This window comes from Salmo trutta, chromosome 32 (genome assembly GCF_901001165.1).
Source record: "Salmo trutta chromosome 32, fSalTru1.1, whole genome shotgun sequence".
Lineage (NCBI taxonomy): Eukaryota > Metazoa > Chordata > Actinopteri > Salmoniformes > Salmonidae > Salmo > Salmo trutta.
The window spans coordinates 21743324-21770080 of NC_042988.1; the positions used below are offsets into that span (position 1 = coordinate 21743324).

At 42.8% G+C, this 26757-nt stretch overlaps 1 protein-coding gene across 4 annotated transcripts; it reads right to left on the reverse strand.

The window, feature by feature from the left end:
• Positions 1 to 987: 987 nt before the first annotated feature.
• On the reverse strand, positions 988 to 25866 carry LOC115171414 (protein TsetseEP). Of its 4 annotated transcripts, XM_029728211.1 has the most exons (5): positions 25296 to 25860; positions 14675 to 14978; positions 12158 to 12242; positions 10483 to 10557; positions 3667 to 4719 (listed from the first exon to the last, which is right to left on the reverse strand). In XM_029728211.1, exons 1-4 carry the CDS (start codon positions 25647 to 25649, stop codon positions 10524 to 10526), a joined length of 777 nt encoding a protein of 258 aa, XP_029584071.1. In that variant the 5' UTR covers positions 25650 to 25860; the 3' UTR covers positions 3667 to 4719; positions 10483 to 10523. The 4 variants fall into 4 exon arrangements, with proteins under 4 accessions (XP_029584070.1, XP_029584071.1, XP_029584073.1 ...); XM_029728210.1 differs by lacking the exons at positions 3667 to 4719; positions 10483 to 10557 and adding an exon at positions 988 to 1677 and having other exon boundaries at positions 25296 to 25866; XM_029728213.1 differs by lacking the exon at positions 10483 to 10557 and having other exon boundaries at positions 25296 to 25856.
• Between the last annotated feature and the right edge of the window lie 891 nt (positions 25867 to 26757).

Below are 26757 nucleotides of genomic sequence, written 5' to 3' on the forward strand. Positions count from 1 at the left end.
CATAAACAACTTGTATGTGTTCATGTGACACAATTATAACAGTTGTTTAAACATTTTTCTTATAGAAGTTTAGCAAAATAATGTTGGTGTTAGACTTACTGAAAGAGAATGTGAAATCATGATTTATCAAATGGACTGTTCATACAGTGTAGAAACAGAGAGTAGAAATAAAAGCATTATCACTCAAACACACATATAAAAAAGACATGCTCACATGACCTGTTTTGAGTGTCATATTATTTAATAAAATAACTGGTAAAAAGATACACCAGAGTACTAACCACATGAGGCTGCTGAGGGGAGGACGGCTCATAATAATGGCTGGATTGGAGTGAATGGAATGGTAACAAACACAAGGAAACCTTGTGTTTGACGTGTTTGATACCATTCCATTTATTCCGTTGAAGCCATAAGTATGAGCCCGTCCTTCCCAATTAAGGTGCCACCAGCCACCTGTGGTACTAACTATTAAAACCTCATCGCTTGAGACTCTAAACAAACTACTAAAATATCTCCATACAGTATGTACATCCATTAAAAACATTTGATTCAAAATATGTAGTGTTTAGAATATATGAAAAACATATACACTGAGTGTACAAACATTAGGAACACCTACCTAAATTCGTCAGGGCATGGACTCTACAGGTGTCGAAAGCATTCCACAGGGATGCTGACCCATGTTGACTCCAATGCTTCCGACAGGACAGGATGTCCTTTGGGTGGTGGACCTTGATACACACAGGAAACTGTTGAGCGTGAAAAACCCAGCAGCTTTGCAGTTCTTGACACACTCAAACCGGTGCACCTGGCACCTACAACCCATAACCCCTTCAAAGCACTTAAAGCTTTTGCTTGCCGATTCACCCAATCCATGTCTCAGTTGTCTCCAGGCTTAAAAATCCTTATTTAACCTATCTCCTCCCCTTCATCCATACTGACTGAAGTGGATTTAATAAGTGACATCAATAAGGGATCATTGCTTTCACCTGGATTCACCTGGTCAGTCTATGTCATGTTTTGTACACTCAGTGTATATTTCAATATTACCTATATTAACACTACAAAGTCATTCCAAAATAGTTCTTTACAACTGAAAATACATACAGTATATGTGACTTACCAACAATATTTCATAAAAAATGTAAGTAATATAAACAAAGTGTGTTATCAATATACTTAATGTAAATAAGTTACTACAATTGTTTGTTCATACTCTAAGAACATGTGATTTTTAAAGCCACTGTAACATTGCCATACTTTACGATAACCAATGTTAACAGAACAAGAACAATATGAAGACTTGTGTCTTACATTCAAGTATTGTACAATTTGTTTTGGTCTTATGGGTAATGCCATTTAACCTATCCCTCTCCGGTGTGTCAGAATATTAAACCTATTGTCTTTGTCTGTTATGGATCATTCTGACCTGACATGATAAGTCAACCATAAATATGGTATTATACATTGACAGTTGCTCTGCTTGACACCTGCACTTTAAAAAGGGGAACAGGCTATTCAGCCCTATACAAGGTTGACAATAACAGAACCGCCCCATTCTGCTACAGAGAGTAGAGTTTGAGCTGCTCCTCCATGTCTCCCTCAGTCACCTCCCCTAGTGCCTCCTGGTTCTGCATCAGCATGAGAAAGATGGCTGCCAACTGATCGTTTTGCACCCTAGAACAGATACACACAGACATGATGGCATCGCTTCCAATGCCTGGGTCTATATGACACACTTACAAACTCACACTCATCAATACACACAATAGATACATATAACAGAAACTCAGTGTACACAACACGTGACACCCCAAAAAACACACACATGATTGTTATCTATGCGTGTGTGTAAGACATAAACATACAGTGGCTTGCGAAAGTATACACCGCCCTTGGCATTTTTCCTATTTTGTTGCCTTACAACCTGGAATTAAAATTGATTATTGGGGGGGTTGTATTATTTGATTTACACAACATGCCTACCACTCCAGCTCCTTCAAGTTGGATGGGTTTCGCTGGTTTACAGCAATCTTTAAGTCATACCACAGATTCTCAATTGGATTGAGGTCTGGGCTTTGACTAGGCCATTCCAAGACATTTAAATGTTTCCCCTTTAACCACTCAAGTGTTGCTTTAGCAGTATGCTTAGGGTCATTGTCCTGCTGGAAGGTGAACCTCCGTCCCAGTCTCAAATCTCTGGAAGACTGAAACAGGTTTCTCCCTGTATTTAGTGCCATCCATCATTCCTTCAATTCTGACGAGTGTCTCAGTCCCTACCGATGAAAAACATCTCCACAGCATGATGCTGCCACCACCATGCTTCACTGTGGGGAAGGTATTCTCTGGGTGATGAGAGGTGTTGGGTTTGCGCCAGACATAGCATTTTCCTTGATGGCCAAAAACCTTCTTCCATATGTTTGGGGAGTCCCCCACATGCTTTTTGACAAACACCAAACGTGTTTGCTTATTTTTTTCTTTAAGCGATGGCCTTTTTTTCTGCCCACTCTTCCATAAAGCCCAGCTCTGTGGAATGTATGGCTTGAAGTGGTCCTATGGACATATACTCAAATCTCCGCTGTGGAGCTTTGCAGCTCCTTCAGGGTTATCTTTGGTCTCTTTTTTGCCTCTCTGATTAATGCCCTTGCCTGGTCCGTGAGTTTTGGTGGGCAGCCCTCTCTTGGCAGGTTTGTTGTGGTGCCATATTCTTTACATTTTTTAATAATGGATTTAATGGTGCTCCGTGGGATGTTCAAAGTTTCTGATATTTTTTTATAACCCAACCCTGATCTGTACTTCTCCACAACTTTGTCCCTGACCCTTGGTCTTCATGGTGCCGCTTGCTTGGTGCTGCCCCTTGCTTTGTGGTGTTGCAGACTCTGGGGCCTTTCAGAACAGGTGTATATATATATATATACTGAGATCATGTGACAGATCATGTGACACTTAGGTTGCACACAGGTGGACTTTATTTAACTAATTATGTGACTTCTGAAGGTAATTGGTTGCACCAGATCTTATTTAGGGGCTTAATAGCAAAGGGGGTGAATACATATGCACGCACCACTTTTCATTTATTTTGAATAATTTTAAACAAGTATTTTTTTTTCATAGAACGCAAGGCACTGTAGGTGTACATAGTTGGACACTGTGTGTCTTCTAATGTTATAATAAACACAAGTATAAAACATATCCTGGGGTAAACAGGTGCTTCACAGTTTATTATTGTCATCATTCACATACTGGACCTTTACCTCAAAAGACCTTCTTCTAGAGGGCTTCAATCTCAAGTCCCACTGAAGTTAACACCTACCTGACAAAGGCACATCAACTAAGGCACATCTGAAACATACAAAGCCCTACTAGTTACCAGAAATCATATGTCGAGTGGTGCAATGAGAACAGCTATTATTGCGTATGTATAGAGATTTGAAGTTATGATATCATCATCAATCCATGTATGACCTTATCTGGCTTACATAGAAAGATGCAATTCATGACATACTGATTAGCATTGTGTTGTATGTAAATGTACAACAAAGTAGGTGAGCAAAACTCAATGATGTGATGAATTTACTGCTTTTAATTAGATGTGCTGATATGGAAAAATGGGTGGATTACTGGGTGGATTCGTGGGTGGAAATGAGTAAGAGGCTTAAACAAGCATTGGTTTTAGACAAACTGGCTTTTAATAGTCAAGAGTTTACAAAAGGCCAAAAACGTCATGTTTAAACAAAACATTTCAATCTCTCTACAAAAATCACTACGGGTTGTCATACACATATTCCACTTTAGCCATTAGCCGAGCTTCAGTCCCATATGAAAAGAAGCCCATTCATTGTCAGTGTGCATTGGTTAGATATAAAGTGACAAAAGCCCCAATGATCGTCAGAGTCAGGACAGGAGTGAGATATATGGTTCTTTCAGCATTCAGAATGCCATCATTAGGGTATTCGGATGTTACTGATTGGCATTTGTTACATTACCTAAAGTGTCTGGGACTGACTCACAATGGACAGTGGCCACACAGACCAAGACTTGGGTAGAGGGGGCCTTTGCATGCAAATCACTTGTCTTGGCTTTAAATCACAGTTTCATATTTTAAAACAATGAAAAACAACACAACCCTTCCCTACCCCTTCGCCCATAATAGCTATTTAAACACTTCCTTACTGTATTGGTATTGCAATGGTCATCCATTTCTTCTAAACCACTGGTTCCCGAACGTACTTTTTTCTGGGACTTTTTTTGCACACCCCACACGTCATACTTTGTAATAAGCATGGATGTATTATCTTCAAACGTTATTTTGCGACTATCAGAGTCTCAGAATCCAGAATGAATCATTCCTGCTCTAATCAAAAGGATAGACGCCACCAGTAAGACAGCAGATAGAAAGCGAAGGGGGCGGGGACTAAAGATTCACAGAGGCACTTGTGTGTTTGGTGTAATGCAGCATGCTATTCACAGGCAGAGTTGAGCAATAGCCTTTAATTCACATCCTTCAAAAGTAAGAAAGAAGGAAAGAAAAGGGGAGAGGACAAAAAGCAACATATATTTTCCATATCAACAGCAAAGTTGCCGGACAATCAACAGAAGAGATCGCTCTTCTCAGCAGAGGTTTCAAAGGTTCTTCTTCAGTGATCACTTTTCACAAAACAAGTTAAGAATAGAAAGGTGTGGGTGTAGAGTCATTCCTTTTCTTCATCGCCTACTCAGCTGCACTGAAAAAAATAGAGTCCTAATATATCAGTACAATGTGGTACAGTTTTATCTATTGACAAATATAGGTATTTCATTGATATTATTAGCCAGTTATTGTTATTAGCTTAAGAGTCAGAAATGTTAAGTAGTTGTAGTATTGGAATTTGACTGATATCAAACTCGTGATTTGGAAAAGAGTGAGATCACTCACCATTGTCAGGGTTGTTATTTCAGCATGCATCAGGGTTTAGTAGGTTTCAAGAAACCTAAAGCAGACAGTGCTCTGACCAAAGGTTGATCAAAACACACCCGGAAAATAGCATACCACCATAGAATACCCATCACCACCACCACCACCACAGATCCCCCTCCCCCACCACCTCCAACTGGTGTACGGTGAAGTTGCCCCTAGATGCTGATTTTGGGTCAGTTTTGCATGTTCCTTATTAATTTGGGTTGTGAGAGGGGAAGCTGATCCTAGATCTGCACTTGGGAGAAACTTCACCCCCCGCACCACGGAGTTCCCAGGCAGGTTAGATGGCAATGTGTGAGATGCATGCCATTTCAAAGGTTAGTATGTCCTAATTAGTGCAATGTAACAAAAAGACCAGATTATCATATGCAGCAGGCATGTGAATGTGACAGCTGAACAATTAACTATTGAAACAAGTATTCCTCCCCTAGCAGCCTGGTCTCATAGACTAGACGTAACATAGTAAATGTATATCTGGGACACTCCACTTAGTACGATATGTTACGTTTCGTATGGCCTTTGCAGACTGTACGATTTTAGCCGTTTTATGCCACAACTTTGCCGTCCCAGACAAAATTTCCACGTGGCGGACAAATTCTTAGGTCGTAAATGATTGTCGGACGTCTTGGCTCGTTCAGTGTGACAGGGTCTAGGTCTGCTGATTAAGTGCTGATTAAGTACTGCTACGTGCAATCGTAGGCTCCGACAAAGTTCTAGCGGTGTCCACATTTTTTGTCCTTTATCGCATAGTGTGGCTGGTGTTATGAGTTGATCCCGGTAACTGACCAATATGAAGATGGCCGCCACTGAGTATGCACACAACAATAAAATTATTGTGAATAGTCAGATTAATATAATAGTTTGAATTAAACGTTTAGCCTACATGCTGTGCAAGAAGAACGATTTCCCTGTAAATAATCTTGTTTATATGACACATCTGAAATTTGGCTACCTGGTGGGATTTCGATAAACGCACAAAATCGGCAATCAAATTAAACGTTTGTACATATAAAGTTTGTATGTGAAAACTATTTCTAAGATGCCTATTTGAATTTATTCAGAACTCACTTCACTCACGCATAAGCATTGAGTGAGGCTTGCGTTGCTGGTGCTGGTACATGCTCAAATCAAATACACCGCTGCAGGCAAATTGCAGAATGTGACGACAGAACTGAAGCAAATCGTACAATCTGGCCAGGTTGATATCAAGATTTTCATTTGGTAACGTCGCACAGTGTAACGTGATAATCGTTAAAGACTGAATCTGACATACAGTCTGTAAATGCTGTAGCCATTTCCTGCAGACAAATGAATAGTGGCCTCATGGGTGGAATGTTCATATTTTTCATAATTTCATAATTAATAAACTGAAAATCTGGTATTTCTATGTCAAACAGTTTTGATATATTTCAGTCTTCTGTGATGTATATAAAGTGTAATATTGGGATGCAAACTCCAAACTTTATACATTTCAACTCCATATCTGACATGGTACATGCGTCTTCTTTTTTAAGCCCATAACAATGTGGTGTATATTTGGGGCGGCAGGTAGCCTAGTGATTAGAGCGATGTGCCAGTAACCAAAAGGTTGCTGGATCAAATCCCCGAGCTGACAAGGTAAAAATCTGTTGTTCTGCCCCTGAACAAAGCAGTTAACCCACTGTTCCCCGGTAGGCCGTCATTGTAAATAAGAATTTGTTCTTAACTGACTTGCCTTGTTAAATAAAGGTTAAATCATTTAGAAAAATACTTTGGTGTCAAAGTAGTTTTGTTTAAGACTACCAATAAACAGTCTGTGTGACCCTGATTTAGCCCACTGCAGTAAAAGGTTAGTTAAGGCAAAAACGAAAGTAGGGTGGTTGGCCAGGGTGGATGGGTGGGAGTATAACGCGAATGTCTAGGCACCCAAAGGTTGCGTTTTCAAATCTCAGCCCAGACAACTCTTGCATTTTAGCTAATTAGCAACTTTGCAACTACTTAGTATGTTAGCTAACCCTTCTCCTAACCCTAACCATTTAACCTAATTCCTAAACCTAACCTTTAGTCTAGTTAACGTTTGCCACCTAGCTAACGTTAGCCACAACAAATTGCAATTCGTAACATATCATACGAATTAAAATTTGTAACATATCATACAAAATGGATTGTGGACATCTACAAATTAAATCCGGGACACTATCATACTATTAGTGTGTCCCGGATTTACATTTACTATGTTACGTCTACCCCTGAGTCTAGGTTGCCCCTAGATGTAACAATGTTATAATTGGAGATAGGACAGGCATACAGTAATACACATTATAGATAGACCTACAGACACTGGTAAGCTGAACATAAACAGTTTATGAGCAAAACATTTGTTGGGAAGATACCTATATTCCAGTGAGTCAGCCTTATTGCAATAATAATAATGTTGATCTTTATTATCAAGTAGAGACAATAAAGGTGGCTTGCAAATAGTGGCCTGATTTGCCTTTTCAGGCTACACTGATCAAATGCTGTCACCATCTGGAATAAAAATGCAATTATAGTGAAAGCATTTCAGCTCTCACAGACAGTAAAAAAAAGCCCCAATTTAAATGTCTCACTACCTCAATATTGCCTGCAGAGGGCCCAATGGTATAGCAGCAAAGGTCTAAAGTTCAGGGCTCAGCTATAATTCAACTTTAAAACTGCTCTCTGCAAGGCCCCCTGAGTGTTTACAAGCGCAGCTATTGGCACAAGATGCAGGTGGCTCCTAAAATCAGAGTGGTCCTGATAAAAGTCTCACCTAACCACTAAATTATGAAACTCTTCAATACTATCATGGCAGCCATTTTGGGTGTGCAGTAAGTGAGTAACTGATTTTCTCTCAGGCATTTGTTTAGCAGGTGCCACGCACAACCAATCAATTCTAAATGGATTCACCTCTGGTACCAGCATTAAGAGGTAAAGAACGTGCCTTTGTGAATGATTCCTCACAGATCTCATCTCAATTGAAGGTGGTGGGGGGGGGGGGGGGGGGGGGGAGTCTCCCCTGCAGCACTGATGATGACCCACATTGGTGCCCCAGTGCAGTATTTCCCATGATCGCAGGGTCCTTTGTTTTACATGGCCGTGAGACAGCAGCATATGATAACTATTAACTGTATCCTTATAGAACCTGAAGCTCCAGGATATTAGACTGTCTGAAGACACAGGGGGATGTAGATGGAGGGATGGGGGAGGGATGTTCGGGAAGTGATGTACAGTGCATTTGTAACGTATTACTTTTTTCACATTTTGTTACGTTACAACCTTATTCTAAAATGGATTAAACTGTAAATGAGGTATTTCTGTTTTAATTTTTTATAAATTAGCTAAAATGTCAGAAAAACCTGTTTTCGATTTGCCATTATGGGGTACTGTGTGTAGACTGATGAGGAAAATAGATTATCTAATACATTTTAGAATGGCTGTAGCGTAACAAAATGTGGAAAAGGGGAAGTGGTCTGAATACTTTCCGAATGCACTGTAGGTCTGATGGTCGTTGGCAGGGATCAAACAGAAAGTGTAAAATAGAAAGGATAAAGCAAGCTCTGCCAGCATGTGCCCTATCAGACCCAGATGTGTGCTCTACCACATCAGTGGAAGCCTATCAGTGGCTAACAGGTCTGTTCAAAAACAAAAAAACAATATCCTACAGCCCAATCGCCTTTTGGCAAGGTACACTGTTGGTGATGTCATACTAGTCTAATTAGTAAATGGCTGAATGCATCGATACACACTGCTTTCACCAGAGTCATATATACAATGCCTTCGGAAACTATTCAGACCCCTTGACTTTTTCCCCAAAAAATTACGTTACAGCCTTATTCTAAAATGTATTAAATAGTTTTTCCCCCTCATCAACCTACACACAGTACCCCATTATGACAAAGGAAAAACTGATTATAAAAAATACAAAACTGAAATATGACATTTACATAAGTACTCAAACCCTTTACTCAGTACTTTGTTGAAGCACCTTTGGCAGCGATTACAGCATAGAGTCTTCTTGGGTATGACGCTATGAGCTTGACACACCAGTATTTGGGGAGTTTCTCCGATTCTTCTCTGCAGATCCTCTCAAGCTCTGTCAGGTGGGATGGGGAGCGTCACTACACAGCTATTTTCAGGTCTCTCCAGAGATGTTCGATCATGTTCAAGTCCGGGCTTTGACTGGGCCGCTCAAGGACATTCAGAGATTTGTCCCGAAGCCACTCCTTCGTTGTCTTGGCTGTGTGCTTAGGGTCGTTGTCCTGTTGGAAGGTGAACCTTCGCCCCAGTCTGAGGTCCTGAGCGCTCTGGAGCAGGTTTTCATCAAGGATCTCTCTGTACTTTGCTCTGTTCATCTTTGTCTCAATCCTGACTTTTCTCCTAGTCCCTGCCGCTGGTAAACATCCCCAAAGCATGATGCTGCCACCACCATGTTTCACTGTGGAGATGGAGCCAGGTTTCCTCCGGAAGTGACGCTTGGCATTCAGGCTAAAGAGTTCAATCTTGGTTTCATCAGACCAGAGAGTCTTGTTTCTCATGGTCTGAGAGTCTTTAGGTGCCTTTTGGCAAACTCCAAGCGGGCTGTCATGTGCCTTTTACTGAGGAGTGGCTTCCGTCTAGCCACTCTACCAAGGCCTGATTAGGGAAGTGCTACACAGATGGTTGTCCTTCTGGAAGCTTCTCCCATTTCCACAGAGGAACACTAGAGCTCTGTCAGAGTGACCATCGGGTTCTTGGTCACCTCCCTGACCAAGGCCCTTCTCCCCTGATTGCTCAGTTTGGCTGGCCTGCCAGCTCTAGGAAGAGTCTTGGTGGTTCCAAACTTCTTCCATTTAAGAACGACGGAGGCCTCTGTGTTCTTGGGGACCTTCAATGCTGCAGACATTTTTTGGTACCCTTTCACAGATTTGTGTCTTGACACAATCCTGTCTCGGAGTTCTACAGACAATTCCTTCGACTTCATGGCTTGGTTTTTTCTCTGACATGCACTGTCAACTGTGGGACCTTATATAGACAGGTGTGTGCTTTTGCAAATCATGTCCAATCAATTGAATTTACCAGAGATGGACTCCCATCAAGTTGCAGAAACATCTCAAGGATGATCAATGGAAACAGGATGCACCTGAGCTCAGTTTCGAGTCTCATAGCAAAGGGTCTGAATACTTATGTAAATAAGCTATTTCTGTTTTTTATATATTGGCAACAAAATAAAAAAAAATGTTTTCGCTTCGTCATTATGGGGTATTGTGTGTAGATTGTATTTTTATTTATTGAATCCATTTTAGAATAAGGCTGCAATGTAATAAAATGTGGAAAAAGTCAAGGGGTCTGAATACTTTCCAAAGGCACTGTACATATGTACTGTATATGGCTCTGCCCTTCACCAGTGATGGAGTGCCAGTCACACAGTGTGTCACACCCTGGGTAGTGGGTGAGGGGAGCAAGGAGAGGGAGGTGAGGTGGTATTTTTTGAGACTTGGGAGTGGATAAGAGGCTCGGGGGGGGGGTAAAGTGAAATGATACCTTACCCATAATCCTTCCTAACTCACAGTGTGCTTGTCGATGTTGCTTATAGAGAGGTAAAGTCAGGTGTGAGCTCTATCCTGAAAAGATAAAGGCCGGGTGAAAGCTGTTATGTACAGCAGCACAGAACTCTACTCTCACAATTCCACAGCTTGGAAACAGACAACTTAACCACAGCTTTGGCACTTATGGCAATGCAAATAGCTTTCACATGCTTACATCTTTTCCACACAAAACCTAGTGCCAAAAGGAAAACATTGCACTGAGCTTTATGAAATCAAGTTTAGGCCAAAGTTGTGGTTGAGTTTAATTCAGGCCCAACGGTTGGTGTGGTGAGCAAGTACATGCTGTGCTCTTGTGTGTAAACACATAAGTGAAAGGCACAGGGTACAAGGCACAGGGATTTAGTAACATATAGCTGGGTTTGGGGCTGGAATGAGACTATAGTTAATCGTATAAAGATGTATTAATACATCATTGGTCATTTAAAACCATGAAGCCTGAGTCACTGCTCAGGCTTCAAACAAGAGTGGAAGCATACTCCCCAAAAAAGACAAAGAAAAACATTCCTGAAACTCAGGGCCCACATGCCTTTCCTCCCTTCCTCCTTCCGCAGCGCGCAACTCCATGGGAACATAACAAACCAACAGAGCCAAGCTTGGCAGATATTTTAAGACCTTGATTCAATTCCTGTGTTAGAAGGCACAAGCCACCAATCACATGGCGTTTAAGACATCCACTCCCCTTGCTATAGAAACTGGGGAACCCCACCCCCCCAAAACGGTAAGTGCTGCTATTAATCCATGTTATTCCCTTGTTGTCACACCCCTAAACAGAGTCCACATCCGCCCCCTGCACGCTCACTCACTAAGTCATTCCAACCCCAGCAAGCATTGGGCCCCAGGCTCACTGCACCGCTCCACTAGCAGAGAACAGGACTGGCTAAACCAAAAGATATGAGGCATCACATAACGCCTCCCTCCCTCTGCTTATGCAAGTTCAAGCCCTAGGATGTGTGAGAGAGAGAGAGAGAGAGGCTGTTCTCTCCCTATGCCGGCCTCCCACCACAAGCTCACCACAGTCTGTAGGATGATGTTTAGCATTACAAACTAAGAGTAACCTTTAGGCTTCAAAACAAGCAGTCTTTGTTGTTGTTTTTGTCTCTTTCCTTAAGTGCCCTTCAATTTTCTTCAGTGAAGTTCACTAATCTTATTTTACAATCTGGTGACCTATAAAGATACAGAACATCCCACCGCACACACTGGTTGAATCAACGTTGTTTCCACGTTATTTCAATGAAATGACGTTGAACCAATGTGGAATAGACGTTGAATTGACGTCAGTGCCCAGTGGGATGTCTCAAGTCTACATTTCTTTTGAGGGAGTTAGTAGCTACAGGTACAAAGTCTGGAACGTCCCTCACTGCTTTGGTGGGTTATTGGTTTAACTGTCCACTCTGTGACCAACCCCCTTCTATCTGCAGGGGAGATGTTGTCATGGATGTGTCATAGATGTCATAGCACCTAAATGCCAGGTCAACACACAAGGACAGGATAGGGGAGGGAGGAAGAGAGGGAGAAGGTGGTTGCATTGGCGTGCAGAAGGAGGATAGGTTAAACCAGAGTCATGCTACAGTGCCAGGAGAAGGGGGGCAGTAGGGAGAGAGAGGGGGGCACTCACCTCTGCTCCTCCTCCATTTCCTCCTTGGTCATCAGCTTCTCCAACTTGCTAATCTTCATTCCTGGGGTAAAGTGCACCTCCTCAGCTGATGCCACGTCAAAGAAAACAGGAGGGACCATGGTCAACACACACATACACATCATTCATACATACAGTACACACACTTGCATGTTCACACGAACGGACGCATGCACACACAGATAAATGTTTGGAGGATTTCTAAGTCCTCTGGGACCTCTGTGGCTGTTAGTTACAGTCCTGTTGTTGCTACAGTATATCAGGAATACAGGAAGGACACACAGTAGTAGTAGTACAGTCAAAACGGAGCCAAGAGTGACCGTGTGGCCGTAATTCAATTCAGAGTCAGATGGCTGATTCACTTTTATGTGTGCCAACGTCACTGATTCAATTTACAGTACACAGAGTGACATTACAACCCTGTGCTATTGGTGGAACCAGACCCCAACAGTCCCGTGTCTTAGTGAGGCAGTTTGTCTCTCATTTAGAGGAATAGACTTTACTGATACAGACAGTGGTACAAACCAGGCCATATCCTATAGACAGGTCTGATAGTGAAAGAGACACTGATCAGTTTTTCAAGGAGTCCATTCAACCGAGAAGATACAAGCTCAATAACTAGATGTAATGTGGTGTTTCATGTAACACCTGAAAGGGTACATAGAGATCTTAAACATGATCATAGGATGACAAGAGTTAAGACCTCACATAGTTGTAGCTCCATGGAACTGCATTACAGTGAACTAGTGTTCATTTTCTGTCCTTAGGTAACTGTCAACTTCAAATGACACAATAAATACACTGAGTATACAAAACATTAAGAACACCTGCTCTTTCATGACATAGACTGACCAGGTGAATCCAGATGCAAGCTATGATCCCTTATTGATGTCACTTCTTAAATCCACTTCAATCAGCGTTGGTGAAGGGGAGGAGACAGGTTAAATAAGGATTTTTAAGCCTTGAGGTAATTGAGACATGGATTGTGTATGTGTGCCATTCAGAGGTCGAATGGGCAAGACAAAATATTTAAGTGCCTTTGAACTGGGTATGGTAGTAGTTGCCAAGCACACCGGTTTGAGTGTGTCAAGAACTGCAATGCTGCTGGGTTTTACACGCTCAACAGTTTCCTGTGTGTATCAAGAATGGTCCACCACACAAAGAACATCCAGCCAACTGGACACAACTGTGGGAAGCATTGGAGTCAACATGGGCCAGCATTCCTGTGGAACACCTTGTAGAGTCAATGCCCTGCGAAAATGGAGCTGTTCTGAAAACAAAAGGGGGGGTGCAACTCCATATTAGGAAGGTGTTCCTAATGTTTGGTATACTCAATGTACATTCCTTGCTAACCAGTTTGTTCTAAAAACCAAACTCCCCTACAGCGATCATCCATCCATGTCACTTAATGAAACTCATGTTTCACTGTCAATCAACAGTTAACTGTTGGTGAGGTGGAGACATGAGATCAAATTTGGCCTTAAAGTCCACATTTTTCCCCTTTACCATCTCAACATGCAAAAAGACAGCTTTACCATATGTTTTGTTCTGGAAACGAGTTATCTCCCCTGCACACACGTACAGTGATGATTGCCCGCCTGCAGCAGCAGTGGCCAGTATGCTATTCAGTGAGGATATACTGTAAGGCAGGTTTCCCCAACTGGTGGCCCTCTGGCCAAATTTGGCCCACAGGTGATTTTATTTGGCCACCCAAGTTTTTTGAGCAAAAAAATAAAAACATGTATATTTAATTTTTTTTAAAACAACAGCAAATCAGTTCCAAGTTATTTTAATTTTGAAAATCTGTTCCAAAGTATTGCCACACATAATAGAGAGATATACAGTTATGTGATCGTATACTATGTTTTAGTCAAATATGATACAGTATTCGTTTGGACTTTTTGCGGTCAATTTGGAGTCTACAAATAACAAAAGGAGGCGTCCAACCGAAACCTAGTCAGATATATACACATGACAGTATAAAAGGCCATGTAGGCACAAAGCTCTTGTGTTTGTGTGGCTCTGTGTGGTTGTATTGTACAGTATTCCAGGGAGGCCTGACCTCTCACCTGGAAACACTTACTGTAATCTGGCACAATGAGACCTGCCTCAATGGAGACCTGGGGCCTCGAGGGATCAGAAAAGACCTGACCGAAAGACAAAATGGTGGCTGGTTTGAATGCACAACTCAGTTCCAGTAAAAGGAGGGCAAGTCTCAAGACTGTAAGGGGATGTGTCAATGGAGGATCTACCCCCACAGCGTATACACAAGCCAGTGTATCTGCTAGACACCCCATATCCAGTTTATATGAGGATTTGCTGGGTATGCAGTGATGTGCATCCGGTTAATGCATTAGGGCCCTTTGAGATTGGTTTGATGCAGTTAGTCATTGCTAAAGTCAATCCATTCAGGTAGTCAAACTTGATCTGCTTTTGGACGACTGACTGTACCCATAGCTGACAATTAGCTGACACCAAAAAACTATTAAAACATACTACCGTTGCTCTCAAGGTCCTCTGGCTCTGGCACGAAGATGGGCTCAGGGGTGGGTTCCCTCGCTGGCTTGGGGTTGGGTTCCCTCGCTGGCTTGGGGTTGGGTTCTCTCGCTGGCTTGGGGTTGGGTTCCCTCGCTGGCTCAGGGGTGGGCTCTCTGACGGGGACCTCCTTCACCACAGATACAGGTTTGGCGATGAGCTCAAGGATGGGCTCCTCAACAACGACTGGGATGGGCTCTGGCTCAGGGATGGGCTCAGGCACGGGTTCTGGCTCAACCACGGGTTCTGGCACGGGCTCTGGCACAGCCTGCAGGGACAAAGTGTATAACAGATATCATTTACTGTACACCTGAAATGCTGTTTAAAACAATGGAATTGTGATTAATATTGAGCAAAAACATCTGACTACGAACATGACTTTGTTTTCCAATGGCCTTCAATGGTCAGTGTAGCGGCTAATGGAGGTTAATAGGGAATTGTGTTGTATTCCCAACCTCGCAGTCCTAGGTTCTAAATATAGCAGAGCATTAGGCTAGACTTGTTTCTATAGTACCTGAGACAATTACATTAGTGGAACCAACTGCTCACGGTAATAACAATAAGAAGTGATGAGTGTTGTTTGTCATGCATAGCCTCCTGGGGAATATAAGACAGAGATGACTGAGCCCAGTGATTGTATATGAGAACTCATCAGCTCAACCAGTACTGACTTTGGGAAACTGCCAAGAATAGAACCACTGAACAGAACTCATGCAAAAATACAGAGGGAGTGTCTGTCAAATTGTCACTAAAGACAGCAATAGGACACCCCCATAGTATCCAAATTGCCCCAGTCTATAAGGGTAGGTCTATGGTGGGAAAATATAGCCATATACTTAAACGGTATCGCATCCCACATTCTATAAAAAGTAGAAAAGGCTTTTTTCTGCTCTGAAATTGGTGTTGGAGGGACATAACCCAGAATATCATCCTTCACATGCTGAAATGTAAAACCTGCATATTTTGTGCAAACCTCTACAAATTGCTGACTCAACTGCTGAGCCCTGTGGACGTGATAATCTCTTGACACATTGTAATGGTTCTTCTATGAGTGACAGCTGTCATTTGCAGCTCTCTCTCAGGTTCTTGTTTAGTGGCTGTGTCCTCTCTGTATGCCGCCTGCCAATGACACAGGCACAAATAAACCCCCCTTCAATCCATCTCCTCCCCTCCCTCTCCAGAACTTTCCATAGCCCTGACAGAACTGGATTCGCAGGAACTCACACACATACACACACGCACACAATGCACCAAAAATATATTTTAATGCTTTTAGTGTCTGATACTTGGGAGAACTAATCTCACAGTGAGGACACAGAGACACAGTGAGGTCACATATGGGGTCACAGTGGGCTCAGGGCTTGACGCGCTGCCAGAGGCCTCCTGTCATCTCTGATCAGAGTAACAATGGCTAAAGCTTAGAACTAAGAGTATAAGTAGGGTGCTCATTTACAGTAAAGTCCAGCTCTAAAGTAGTTTTAAATTCTCCAAATGTAGAAGACCAAAGTGAAGGAAAGAAGCTGAAGGTGATTTAATCAAAATATTAAATGTTTTGTTGACATTTCTGCCTGTGGCTGCTCATATTTGTGTCTATAAAAATTGTCCACATGACTTTAAAGTGTATATTAAATTTAGCAGAGGAAGGACATGGCCACCTGTGTCACAACCCTACCCCTCCTCTTGGAGCAGACTTTATGACGATGGACATGTTGACTAACCCGCCACAGTAACAAATGGTAGTAGACAGAGCAGGCCAGGGGCATGGATTCTACCAGGCCCAACTGTGTCTCATAGCCTAACCCCTGAGCAGCCCTCTTTAGACTACTCACACCCAACCACTGTAATGGAATCCATTTAGCAGACCTACCCACCAACAGCCTCTTCCCCTCTGCCACTGAATTCCTCAGCTATTAAACACCAAAATACTCCATGCATAGGACCCAACTCACACATTCACAAAAGCTATCTTATTCAGGGTCATAGTAGGGCTGAATGTAGGTTTATAGAATCCCTTTAGAGCAATGGTATTCAAACCTTTTCCGCGGGGACCACATTTTTTGGGCCAGAATTTCTCGCAACCCCACCCTACCACAAATCTAATGACACAATCTTAAAATCGTTAAATGTAGATTTTATATCAACAAATGAACTTCCATTCATTGCATTTTGATCTCTTATCAAAATGAAAATAAACCAATAAATACATTTCCTCAAAAACCCCATTGCAGTTCTACTGACCTTGAATACCACTGCTTTAGAATGAGATGATGCATTGCTCACATTTTGTAAGTCTAAGATTCAACATCATCACCAATACTCCATTTTTACATCTCCTAATTTGGTCAGAGAGCTCTCTCTAGTAGAAGTGTATGAGGTCATTATTCCATTCTGCATCAGTCATCATCTCTTAGGCTCCTCAAGTAACTTTCATTTTTCTAACGGTGTCTGTACCACCCAGACACCAAACGTAGTCCAAGAGCTGTAGGATGGCTTGTAGAGGATTTAGAGCCCTGTTAATAACAGCCTGTCCAATTAACCCCTCACTCAGCTCATACAGTGACATTGACCTCTGACCTCTTGCTGTAAATGTGGCATCCACTGACATGCACTCAGCCATTTTGGGTCAGTACATTCTTAGAAAAAAGGGTTCCAAAAAGGTTCTTCGGCTGTCCCCATAGGAGAACCCTTTTTGGTTCCAGGTAGAACCTTTTATCCTTAGCGTGTATGGGCCATGACCTCACAGCATGAGCACATCAAATCAAATTGTATTTGTCACATGCTTCACAAACAACAGGTGTAGACTAACAGTGAAATGCTTACTTAGAAATAGTGACACAAGGAATAAATACACAGTTGATAACAATAATGAGTAACAATAACATGGCTATATACAGGGAGTACCAGTACCGAGTCGATGTGCAGAGGTATGAGGTAATTGAGGCAGCTATATTCATATAGATAGAGGTACAGTGACTAGGCAACAGCGTAGATAGACAGTAGCAGCAGTGTATGTGGTAAGTGTGAAAGTGTGTGTATGGGTGTGTGAGTGTGGCCTCAGTATGCATGTGTGCACGTGTTATGTTTGGGTGGGCGTATGTAGTGTGTATGTGTGTGTGGGGTGTCAGTGTAAGTATGTGTGTGTGTGTGTGTGTGTGTGTGGGGGGGGGGGGGGGGGGTAGAGTCCAGTGTGTGCATAGAGCCAGTGTATTTGATTAGCTATTCAGCAGTCTTGTTTAGCAGTCTTATGGCTTAGAGGTATAAGCTCTTCAGGGTCCCTTCTCTTCCATACTTGGTGAACTGGTACCGCTTGCTGTGTGGTAGCAGACAGAACAGTCTATGGCTTGGGTGACTGGAGTCTTTGACAATTTTATGGGCCTTCCTCTGACACCACCTGGTATAGAGGTCCTGGATGGTGGGGAGCTTGGCCCCAGTGATGTACTGGGCCATACTCACCACCGTGCAGTTATCGTACCAAGCGGTGATGCAGCCAGTCAAGATGCTCTCAATGGTGCAGTTGTAGAACTTTTTGAGGATCTGAGGGTTCATGTCAAATCTTTTCCGCCTCCTGAGGTGCATGCTCTGAGTATTCGTTCTGGTATTCCGTCTGGCCCTTCGGCCTTGTAAATGTTATCCTGTTTAATGGTCTTACATCGTCTACGGAGAGCGAGATCACACAGTTGTCCGGTACAGCTGATGCTCTCATGCATGGATCAGTGTTGCTTTCCTCAAAGCGAGAATAGAGAATAGAAGGCATTTAAGCTTGGCTTGCGTCGCTGGGCAGCTCACAGCTGAGTTTCCCTTTGTAATCCGTAATAGTTGGCAAGCCCTGCCACATCCATTGAGCGTCAGAGTCGGCGTAGTAGTATTCGATCTTAGTCCTGTATTGATGCTTTGTCTGTTTGATGGCTCATCGGAGGTCGTAGCGGGATTTCCTGTGTGTCCAGATTAGTGTTCCGCTCCTTGAAAGCGGCAGCTCTACCCTTAGCTCAGTGCGGATGTTGCCTGTAATCCATGGCTTCTGGTTGGGGTATGTACATACGGTCACTGTGGGGACGAAGTCGTCGATGCACTTATTATGAAGCCAGTGACTCATGTTGTAAACTCCTCAAACAAAACAGTGCTGTAGCTTAGCATCCGCTTCATCGGACCACCTTCATATTGAGCGTGTCACTAGTACTTGCTATTTTAGTTTTTGTTTCTAAGCAGGAAGCAGGAGGATGGAGTCATGATCTGATTTGCCAAAGGGAGGGTGAGGGAGGGCCTTGTATGTGTTTCTGATCAAGACTTTTGCCGCCTCTAGTTGCACAGGTGACATGCAAAAAAATAAAAATGAAATGGATTTCAGTTTCCCTACATTAAAATCACCAGCCACGAGAAACGCCGACCTCTGGATGTGCATTTTCTTGTTTGTTTATGGCCCTATACAGCTCGTTGAGTGTGGTCTTACTGCCAGCATCGGTTTGGGGTGGTAAATAGACAGCTGCATAGCTGTGTACACCTGATACCTGGCATCTGCAACATTGACAGTGGTCCGTGCATAGGAGGCAGAAGAGAATGATACCTCTCTGCAAGTGGATACTGAATAATGTGGCTACCTTTATAGCAACAATAAACAGAAGGGTGATAAACTGCATTGGTCTCACTGGAGAACCTCTTAAGAGTTGTTGGGGTAGGGCCCTTGGCCCACCAAGTGAAATTCTAGCTGCCCCAGGGAACTTATAGTGCTACCGCGCCCCTTGAGTGGGTGGTGGGCAAGGGTGGTGTTGATACCACACCTCTGATGTAGCGGGATGAACTTTGTGTATTTACTGTCCACATCAAGACTGCATCAGCTGAGAATTCAGCTGAAGCCCCTTGGGTGTATTGTCCATGCCAGTTCTCTTCTCTTCCTCCATTGAGATGACCAGGGGGTACCAGGCTGTTTGTGTCATGTTGTTGCAGTCCATCAGACAATCCCCTGAAAAGAGGCTCAGGGCAATGGGCCAAGGCATCTGGGATGAAATAGTGTCCTGTTGTCTCAGCAACCTCCCACCCCTGCTCTGTGTCTCTGTGTACAGACAGACACATTGTTCCCCCAAAGCCACTGCCTTATCGGTGGCTGATATTACCAATGAATGAAACAACGACAGACATACCTCGACAGTATGTGGAGCTATACAGCGAGGAACATCCGGTGGGGTAGCATGAAGCCAATTAGTGTTCAGAACTCTCAAGTGCAGAGCTAGCCATAGAGTGTTGCTAATAGATGTGTTGTTAACAGGCACAAACACACACAGCTTTGTGTCCTGGCAGTCAATGGTCACAGTGTGCTGTGGCGGCCTGCAGGAATGAGATCCTACACCATTGTGCCATCGATGACATCACCACTGGACTGGAGACTGTGGGTGAGGTTTCATTTCAGCATGTCATTGGCTCTGAATTGAGTCCAAATGTTGATTCTCACGAATAATGATTGACTTGGAATATGTTTGATTATTACTAAAATTATACAATAGTTTTGCCCTTGTTCTGTTATCCGAAACAGCTGACTTTTATTAAGTAAGAACATCCTCAATGATTCAGGCCACATGACGGCAATCAAAAGGGTGAATCACATGATACAGTTTATCTGTTGTTTTGGCAGAACAATACACCGATCCAGAGCAGCAACACTTCTATAGGAAACAGCACAACCCACCATGACTTCCTCCAACACTGTATAGAAAGCATGTACTGTACTGTTTAGACATACAGTATACAGCACTGCAGTTGACGGTTGCTTTTAATAGGAACTACCTGCCAAGAGGCCTGTGCAGGCCTGGCCAATGAACTTACAAAGAGCTGCTGTTTCTTAGCTTTTCACTGGGGGATTGGCTAACCTTTTAAGAATGGAAATGACTCCCTCATGCTTCCACTCTTCCCCCTCTCACTCCGGTACTGGGCAGACCTCCTCCATTCCTCTGTGTTGACTTGTCTAGTGCACAGCGCAGGGCCCAACATGGCCAGAAAAGACACCAGGGTTTCAGCTCTATGGTGAGTCAAGCTGGGGAGAGAGGGAGTCAGTGCCCACTACAGTGTCAGTGCCAACTGCCAACTTCTTGTCATGGGCCAATGCCCGTGTTACAAAGGGGAATTAGTGGTTGTAATGTGATGTGAAGCCATGGCATTGTCTTCTCATGGGGATGGGTGCCTGCCTGGATCTGGGTGTGAAGTCCAGCTGGGAAAGGAAAGGACAACAGGGACCAGAGCAAACTGTAGCTCCAGCGTGCATGCAGAGGTAGGTAGGCAGAGAAACGAGGGGAAATACCAAGAGAGGTAGGTCAGCGGAGAGCTTGACCAATGAGTAAGCAGCCCTGCAGATTCCATCACAGGCTACTGTTAGGAGTCTGATGAACACACAAGAGAGCAGAGAGCTGAGGACTGTTCTGAGAAATACTCCCTAGTCTCCTCTTGTAGTCTGTGTACCATACACATAACTCCCACTGTGTACTGTCTTAAGATAAATCTGAGTTACTTATGGGTTCCTCATGGGACAACTGACAAACATTGGATTTACCCAATGAGCACTCAAAGGGTACCATACATTGGCCCTTATATACTAAGAATGTTTTGCCTGTATAAAAACACGTTAACAGCCTTCGACAGGCAGCAAACTACTTCCTGATAACAGTGTCCTCCATGTTGCATCTGACAAAAGAACAGCTGGCTCCAGCTGTTGCCTGTGTGTATCTCTGCCTTCTCAGTGGGAGCAGTGAGTTAGCTAGCAGGCCCAGACACATTCCCATGTATAGTGTGTTTCAACACGATGGAAGAGGTTAACTCTTTCTGACTGTACAACAAGAAAGGATGGGTATGGGGGCAGGGTGTGGAGTGTCGCAGCCATTGGAACATGTAAAACAAGAATGCTATTTTACATCAATCTCAGCCAGAAGCATACTACAGTATCTTTGCTACTGTAACAGTATAGCTTCCGTCCCTCTCCTCGCCCCGAACCAGGGACCCTCTGCACACATCAACAACTGACACCCACGAAGCATCGCTCCACAAAGCCGTGACCCTTACAGAGCAAGGGGAACAACTACTTCAAGGTCTCAGAGCGAGTGACGTCACCGATTGAAACGCTATTAGCGCGCACCCCGCTAACTAGCTAGCCATTTCACATCGGTTACACTACCTTAAGGCCAACCCTGACACATACACACATCTATAGAGTGCATATATCACCAGATAGTTAAGTGGGCAGCACTGAGGAGAGAAGGGGGCAGTCTTAATCTCAGAACACAATGCAGACATTGACTTGACAAGGCCTGGATACTAGGAGTTAATAAGTCATGGCCCCTGATTGGTCACTATAGGCTGACGTGTCTGTGTACATGTATGTATGCTATACTGTGTGCTCCTCCACGACACGTGCGCACACACACACACTCATACAATGTTCCAACGCTGCTACAGCTTAAGTATGGAATAATGGGCTTTAGTGGAGATTGTGTCCTTTCTGGTTTTGACGGGGCCACGATAACATGTGGCATATTCACAGACTACTATAGGTGTAGGGTACAGTTAAAAAGGTTTGCAGACCCGACCCATAACAAGCAAAAAAAGACTGCTGAATATTCAATACTCTCTTTCCTTGTTTGTTACCCTCTGTCTTGGGAATGTGTCATTGAACATTTGATGGAGAAAGTACTCTTCAATGCTGTTGATGGAGTATAGTGAGTATATTGAAGAATGACTGTGGGTTGGCTTCTGATCTTAATGTTTCTCTTTACATTTGTCAGTGGCTGCTCTATAGTGGCTGCTCTATAGGGTCTATACTAGTCTATTGGATTTGAGAAGGGTGTGTGTCCAGGACAGTAACACACATTTATGAGCACCTTACACTGACCCCCACACCCAAAACAACACAGGAGAGTGATAGTGAGAGAAGATTAAGGAACAGAAATGTGAAGTTCAAACAGAAGGGAAGACTATGGACGTGACACAGAGCATGCCTCTGCTGCTAAGCACACACAGACATACAGGAAAAACACGAGCAGACAGAGGGAATGAAGGAGAGGAAAGGGGAGGAGAGAGGGTTGGGGTAACGATAAGGGAACACTTTCAGCAAAGCAAGCAGCACAGGAAGGAGCCCCAAATTCCACAGCTCCAAGATGTAGCCTCGGTCGCAGAGCAAATGTTTAGTGATTTTAGAACTCTATACCTCCAGTTAGAATGTAAATATGCAGTTTGCACCGCTGCTGACAACGGTTATGCATACTATGCAGTTACAGTACATAATTGTATCGCATATCACCTATGGATCTATCAAGATGTTACTCCACTTCAATTGTATTACATTTGTGCAGAGTAGAGTAGTGCAGGTTAGCTACCAACATGGTAAATGAGAGGCCAGATCAATGATGTGAAACCGGTAAAACATACACACACACACATGTTACTGTAGATAATATTAGACTTCAAACTTGTGCAGAGCGGTGCAGTGCATGGTGGTTGTCTAATGCGGTAAATGAGAGCCCAGCACCAGATCATTGATGTGAATGCTGATGGTGATAAAAGTGGAGAGATAAAACAGACACCATGTTATTCTAATCTAGCCCCTCAGAAAGCCAGCCACACGAGGTGCCATGCCATTAGTACTGTATGTAGACTCGCCAGTGAGCTCCCCCAGCCCCAGGGCTGCAGCAGCACAACTTGGCTGGGTCCCATATAGCAGGCAACGGAGAGAAGTTATGTCTCTCATAACTTTGAAGGCTGTATGGGCTGGGTTTCTGTATAAGCACTTTGTGACATCTGCTGATATAAAAAGGGCTTTATAAATAAATTGGATTGATTGATTGTTTCACCTTGAGAGAGAGAGAACTCTTTAATGTGCACTTTAAATGCAACTGTAAAAAATAAACCTAATAGTAAAGCTCAGACAGTAATGCTGCGTTCACGTGTTAGCCCTAACTAGGAAACTCACAAATGTCCCACTTGCTAACTGGTTGTAGTTATCCACGTGCCACGTTCAACCAGTTAGGAAGTCCGCGATGTCCGAGTTCCGACTAGCATGTGGAGCATGTGAGCGCGGCAAAATGCACGGCAGGTGGTAATGTACACACAAACCACCTCAACTTAGATGGCACGGTGCCACTAACATAGTGATAAAGTCACTATGGGGCATTATTGGAAAATGCTAACCTCCCCTGTTGAGGCTAGCATGTCTTGGGGCATTATTTTAAAATGCTAACCTCCCCTGTTGAGGCTAGCATGTCTTGGGGCATTATTTTAAAATGCTAACCTCCCCTGTTGAGGCTAGCATGTCTTGGGGCATTATTTTAAAATGCTAACCTCCCCTGTTGAGGCTAGCATGTCTTGGGGCATTATTTTTGTGCCTCTGTTACGTTCTCATCCTTCATTATTCATGATTCATTCAGTATTAATTCACCATTCATTTCTATTGGGCACAAAATAATCTGAAACACAACCAAAACAAACTGAAAATGCATCCAACAAGTTTGTAGAGTCACGGGTTTGATGTAGTTATTGCGTGCTAGGAATATGGAACCAAATACTAAACTTTTGACTACTTTAATGTCCAGATACTTTTGGTTCCCTAAAATGGGGAGACTATGTACAAAACATGCTGTAATTTCTAAACGGTTTACCCCATATGGATTAAAATACCCTCAAATGAAAGATGGCAGTCTGCACTTTAACCTCATTGACATTGTATCACTTAAAATCCAAAGTGCTGAAGTATAGAGCCAAAACAACAAAACATGAGTCACTGTCCAAATACTCTTGACCTCACGGTCGTTAAATATAGAAAATACTGTATGTTTGGGACCAAACATAGAGGGTGTCTCCAATGTATTCTCTGTGACGTGTGTGTCAGGTTAAAGCAGCAGTGGGCACATTCTGTCTTTAGTCAGGGTCTTGTAAAGGGCTCATATAGGCTTGTGATGGAAAGGGTCAGTTGCACTATAGTATACATGGGGGGCAGGTATGGGGGTCAAAATGCTGAGTGCCCTTGGGAGACAAGGTACATTCAGTTCTGCTTATTGTGCGCTTTAGAGCATTGGCTCTGGAATGCACATAACACAGTCATTAGCTAAATGGGCATTATAAATCAAGTATTGTATTAATGGTCTTGGAGACACAGATGGTTTTTCATTGTCATTTTCCCTTCTGTGACAATACAAGCTGGGCCCATTTTAAATCCAGCTTGAAATGTAAGGATGTATTAACTGAATAAACACATTTTATGTTAGATTATCAAAAGAGACAACAGCTTTTGGTGGAATTCGTATTTGATGTGAAATAGCCTGCAAGAGAAATGCATTGATGTTGCAAATGACGTGCTTAAGCAGTGCGTAAATGGCACAACTTTACACAAAATTTGATTTAAAACGATATTGATTTAGAATAGTTTTAATTTAAAAGTAGAGCAATTGCAGTGTTTTCTGGCCAGGTACTATGCAACAAAGGCTGTGGTCAGTTCATGAAGTTCTGGAGTTGCCAAATAGTCACTTCATCATCTTCAAACCAATTAGTCAAATAATTACCTATGGCCAGATGTTCTATTCATAACAGGTCAATGAAGCTAAACAGAATATCTTACCTGAACCTCGGGGATAATTTCAGGCTCTTTAACTGTCTCTTCTTCTACAACATTGATCTCTTCAAGTACTGGGGCAACTGTTACTGGCTCGGTTATAACTTCAGCTTCTACCACTTGTGGGGGTACCTCCACTTTTGATACAATCACCGGTGGTGGTATCTCCATTTTTGGTACTTCCACTACTGCTACTGCTGGTGCCAATGCTCTGGAAGGAAGAATGTCGTCTCCGTTGCCTACTTTAACCCTGTTCTTCTTCTCCTCTGGTTGTTTTTTGAGGATGAATTTGGCTGCCAAGACAACAGCAAGAATGGTAAAGAAGAGCGCAGGGAGAATGATAGACGCGTCAAGTTCCATGATGGTAGAATTATTTAAGGTTCACTTGACAATTGTTGTTTTCTGCAGATGTAATAAATAGTATTTTTATGTGTACATGCAAAATTGTACTTCTTGTTGCAGATGCCAGCTGGTGTGTAGGTCAGAGTGTAGTCCCGCGCGCACTGTAGAGCGTCTCACCGCGCTTCCACTAAACACAATTGTATAAACTTGCTGGTGTAAACGCAGGCTATAAAGCTGAGCGTAAATTCGGTCGCGCTCCCCTGCTCAGACGTTGCATTCATCAACCAATGGTTGCGTGCAACGTCATAGACTGTGCCGTCGGGCACGAGCTTGCTATAATGGTGGTTTAAAGAGAACTTGGAACCTGGAAAAACAATTTTTCTCAGACGGAGCTCGTTTTTTCCCAGTTGTCTTGAACTCACTGAAGTCGAAGAGTTCCGAGTTTCCAGTTGTTTTGAACAGCAATTTTCATATGATTGTATTAGCTGGGTCATTCCTACATTGCAGTGCCTTCCTTTTCTGTCCCTAGGAAATATCACTTCTTATTTAGTTTAAAATGTGGATTCCACAAGGCTTTAAATATAAGGGCAGGTGTCCTTTACCTTAAAAACAGAAAAATATGGATATTGAAAGGGAATTTTATGCATTTTGAACACTTTGTTTCAGTGGAGGTAAGAGTTTTTGCCATGAGCCCAGGTGTTGTTCATCAAGTTCCACGAGAAATACAGTATAAGCCATAAGATATTTAAAATCTTTCTTCATTATTTTATAGTCGTAGTTAAATTCTCTCTTATCAATAAAGTTTTTTCCATGATTATTGTATTTATTATTATTTTAATTTCTATTTTATGTGTGTCCCTGATATTACCTTCCACACTGTTAGTTTGTTGTAATTCTCCATTTAAGAAAACAACCCCTTCCTACAATGACACCACATTCAGGAAGTGTCATCATGTCTTTGGTGGGGAAACAATGGTGCAAAGCTAAATAAAAATGAACACTCAGTTTTATATATTTTTCCACGTCATGTTAGTCTGTATGTCCCACTCATACATTTCCACCCTGTTGGGCTACATTATAGAGAAATTTAGCAACATTTCTAAATGTTAAAAAATGTGTGATAGAG

What these genes read in the sequence shown, in the direction of transcription:
- LOC115171414 (XM_029728210.1), bottom strand. Translation starts at nt 25,649, where the DNA reads ATGGAACTTGACGCGTCTATCATTCTCCCTGCGCTCTTCTTTACCATT. An exon ending in AAATTATCCCCGAGGTTCAG is followed by an intron (nt 14,979 to 25,295) that starts GTAAGATATTCT and finishes TTGTCCCTGCAG; the next exon opens with GCTGTGCCAGAGCCCGTGCC. An exon ending in GAAATGGAGGAGGAGCAGAG is followed by an intron (nt 1,678 to 12,157) that starts GTGAGTGCCCCC and finishes TATCTGTTCTAG; the next exon opens with GGTGCAAAACGATCAGTTGG.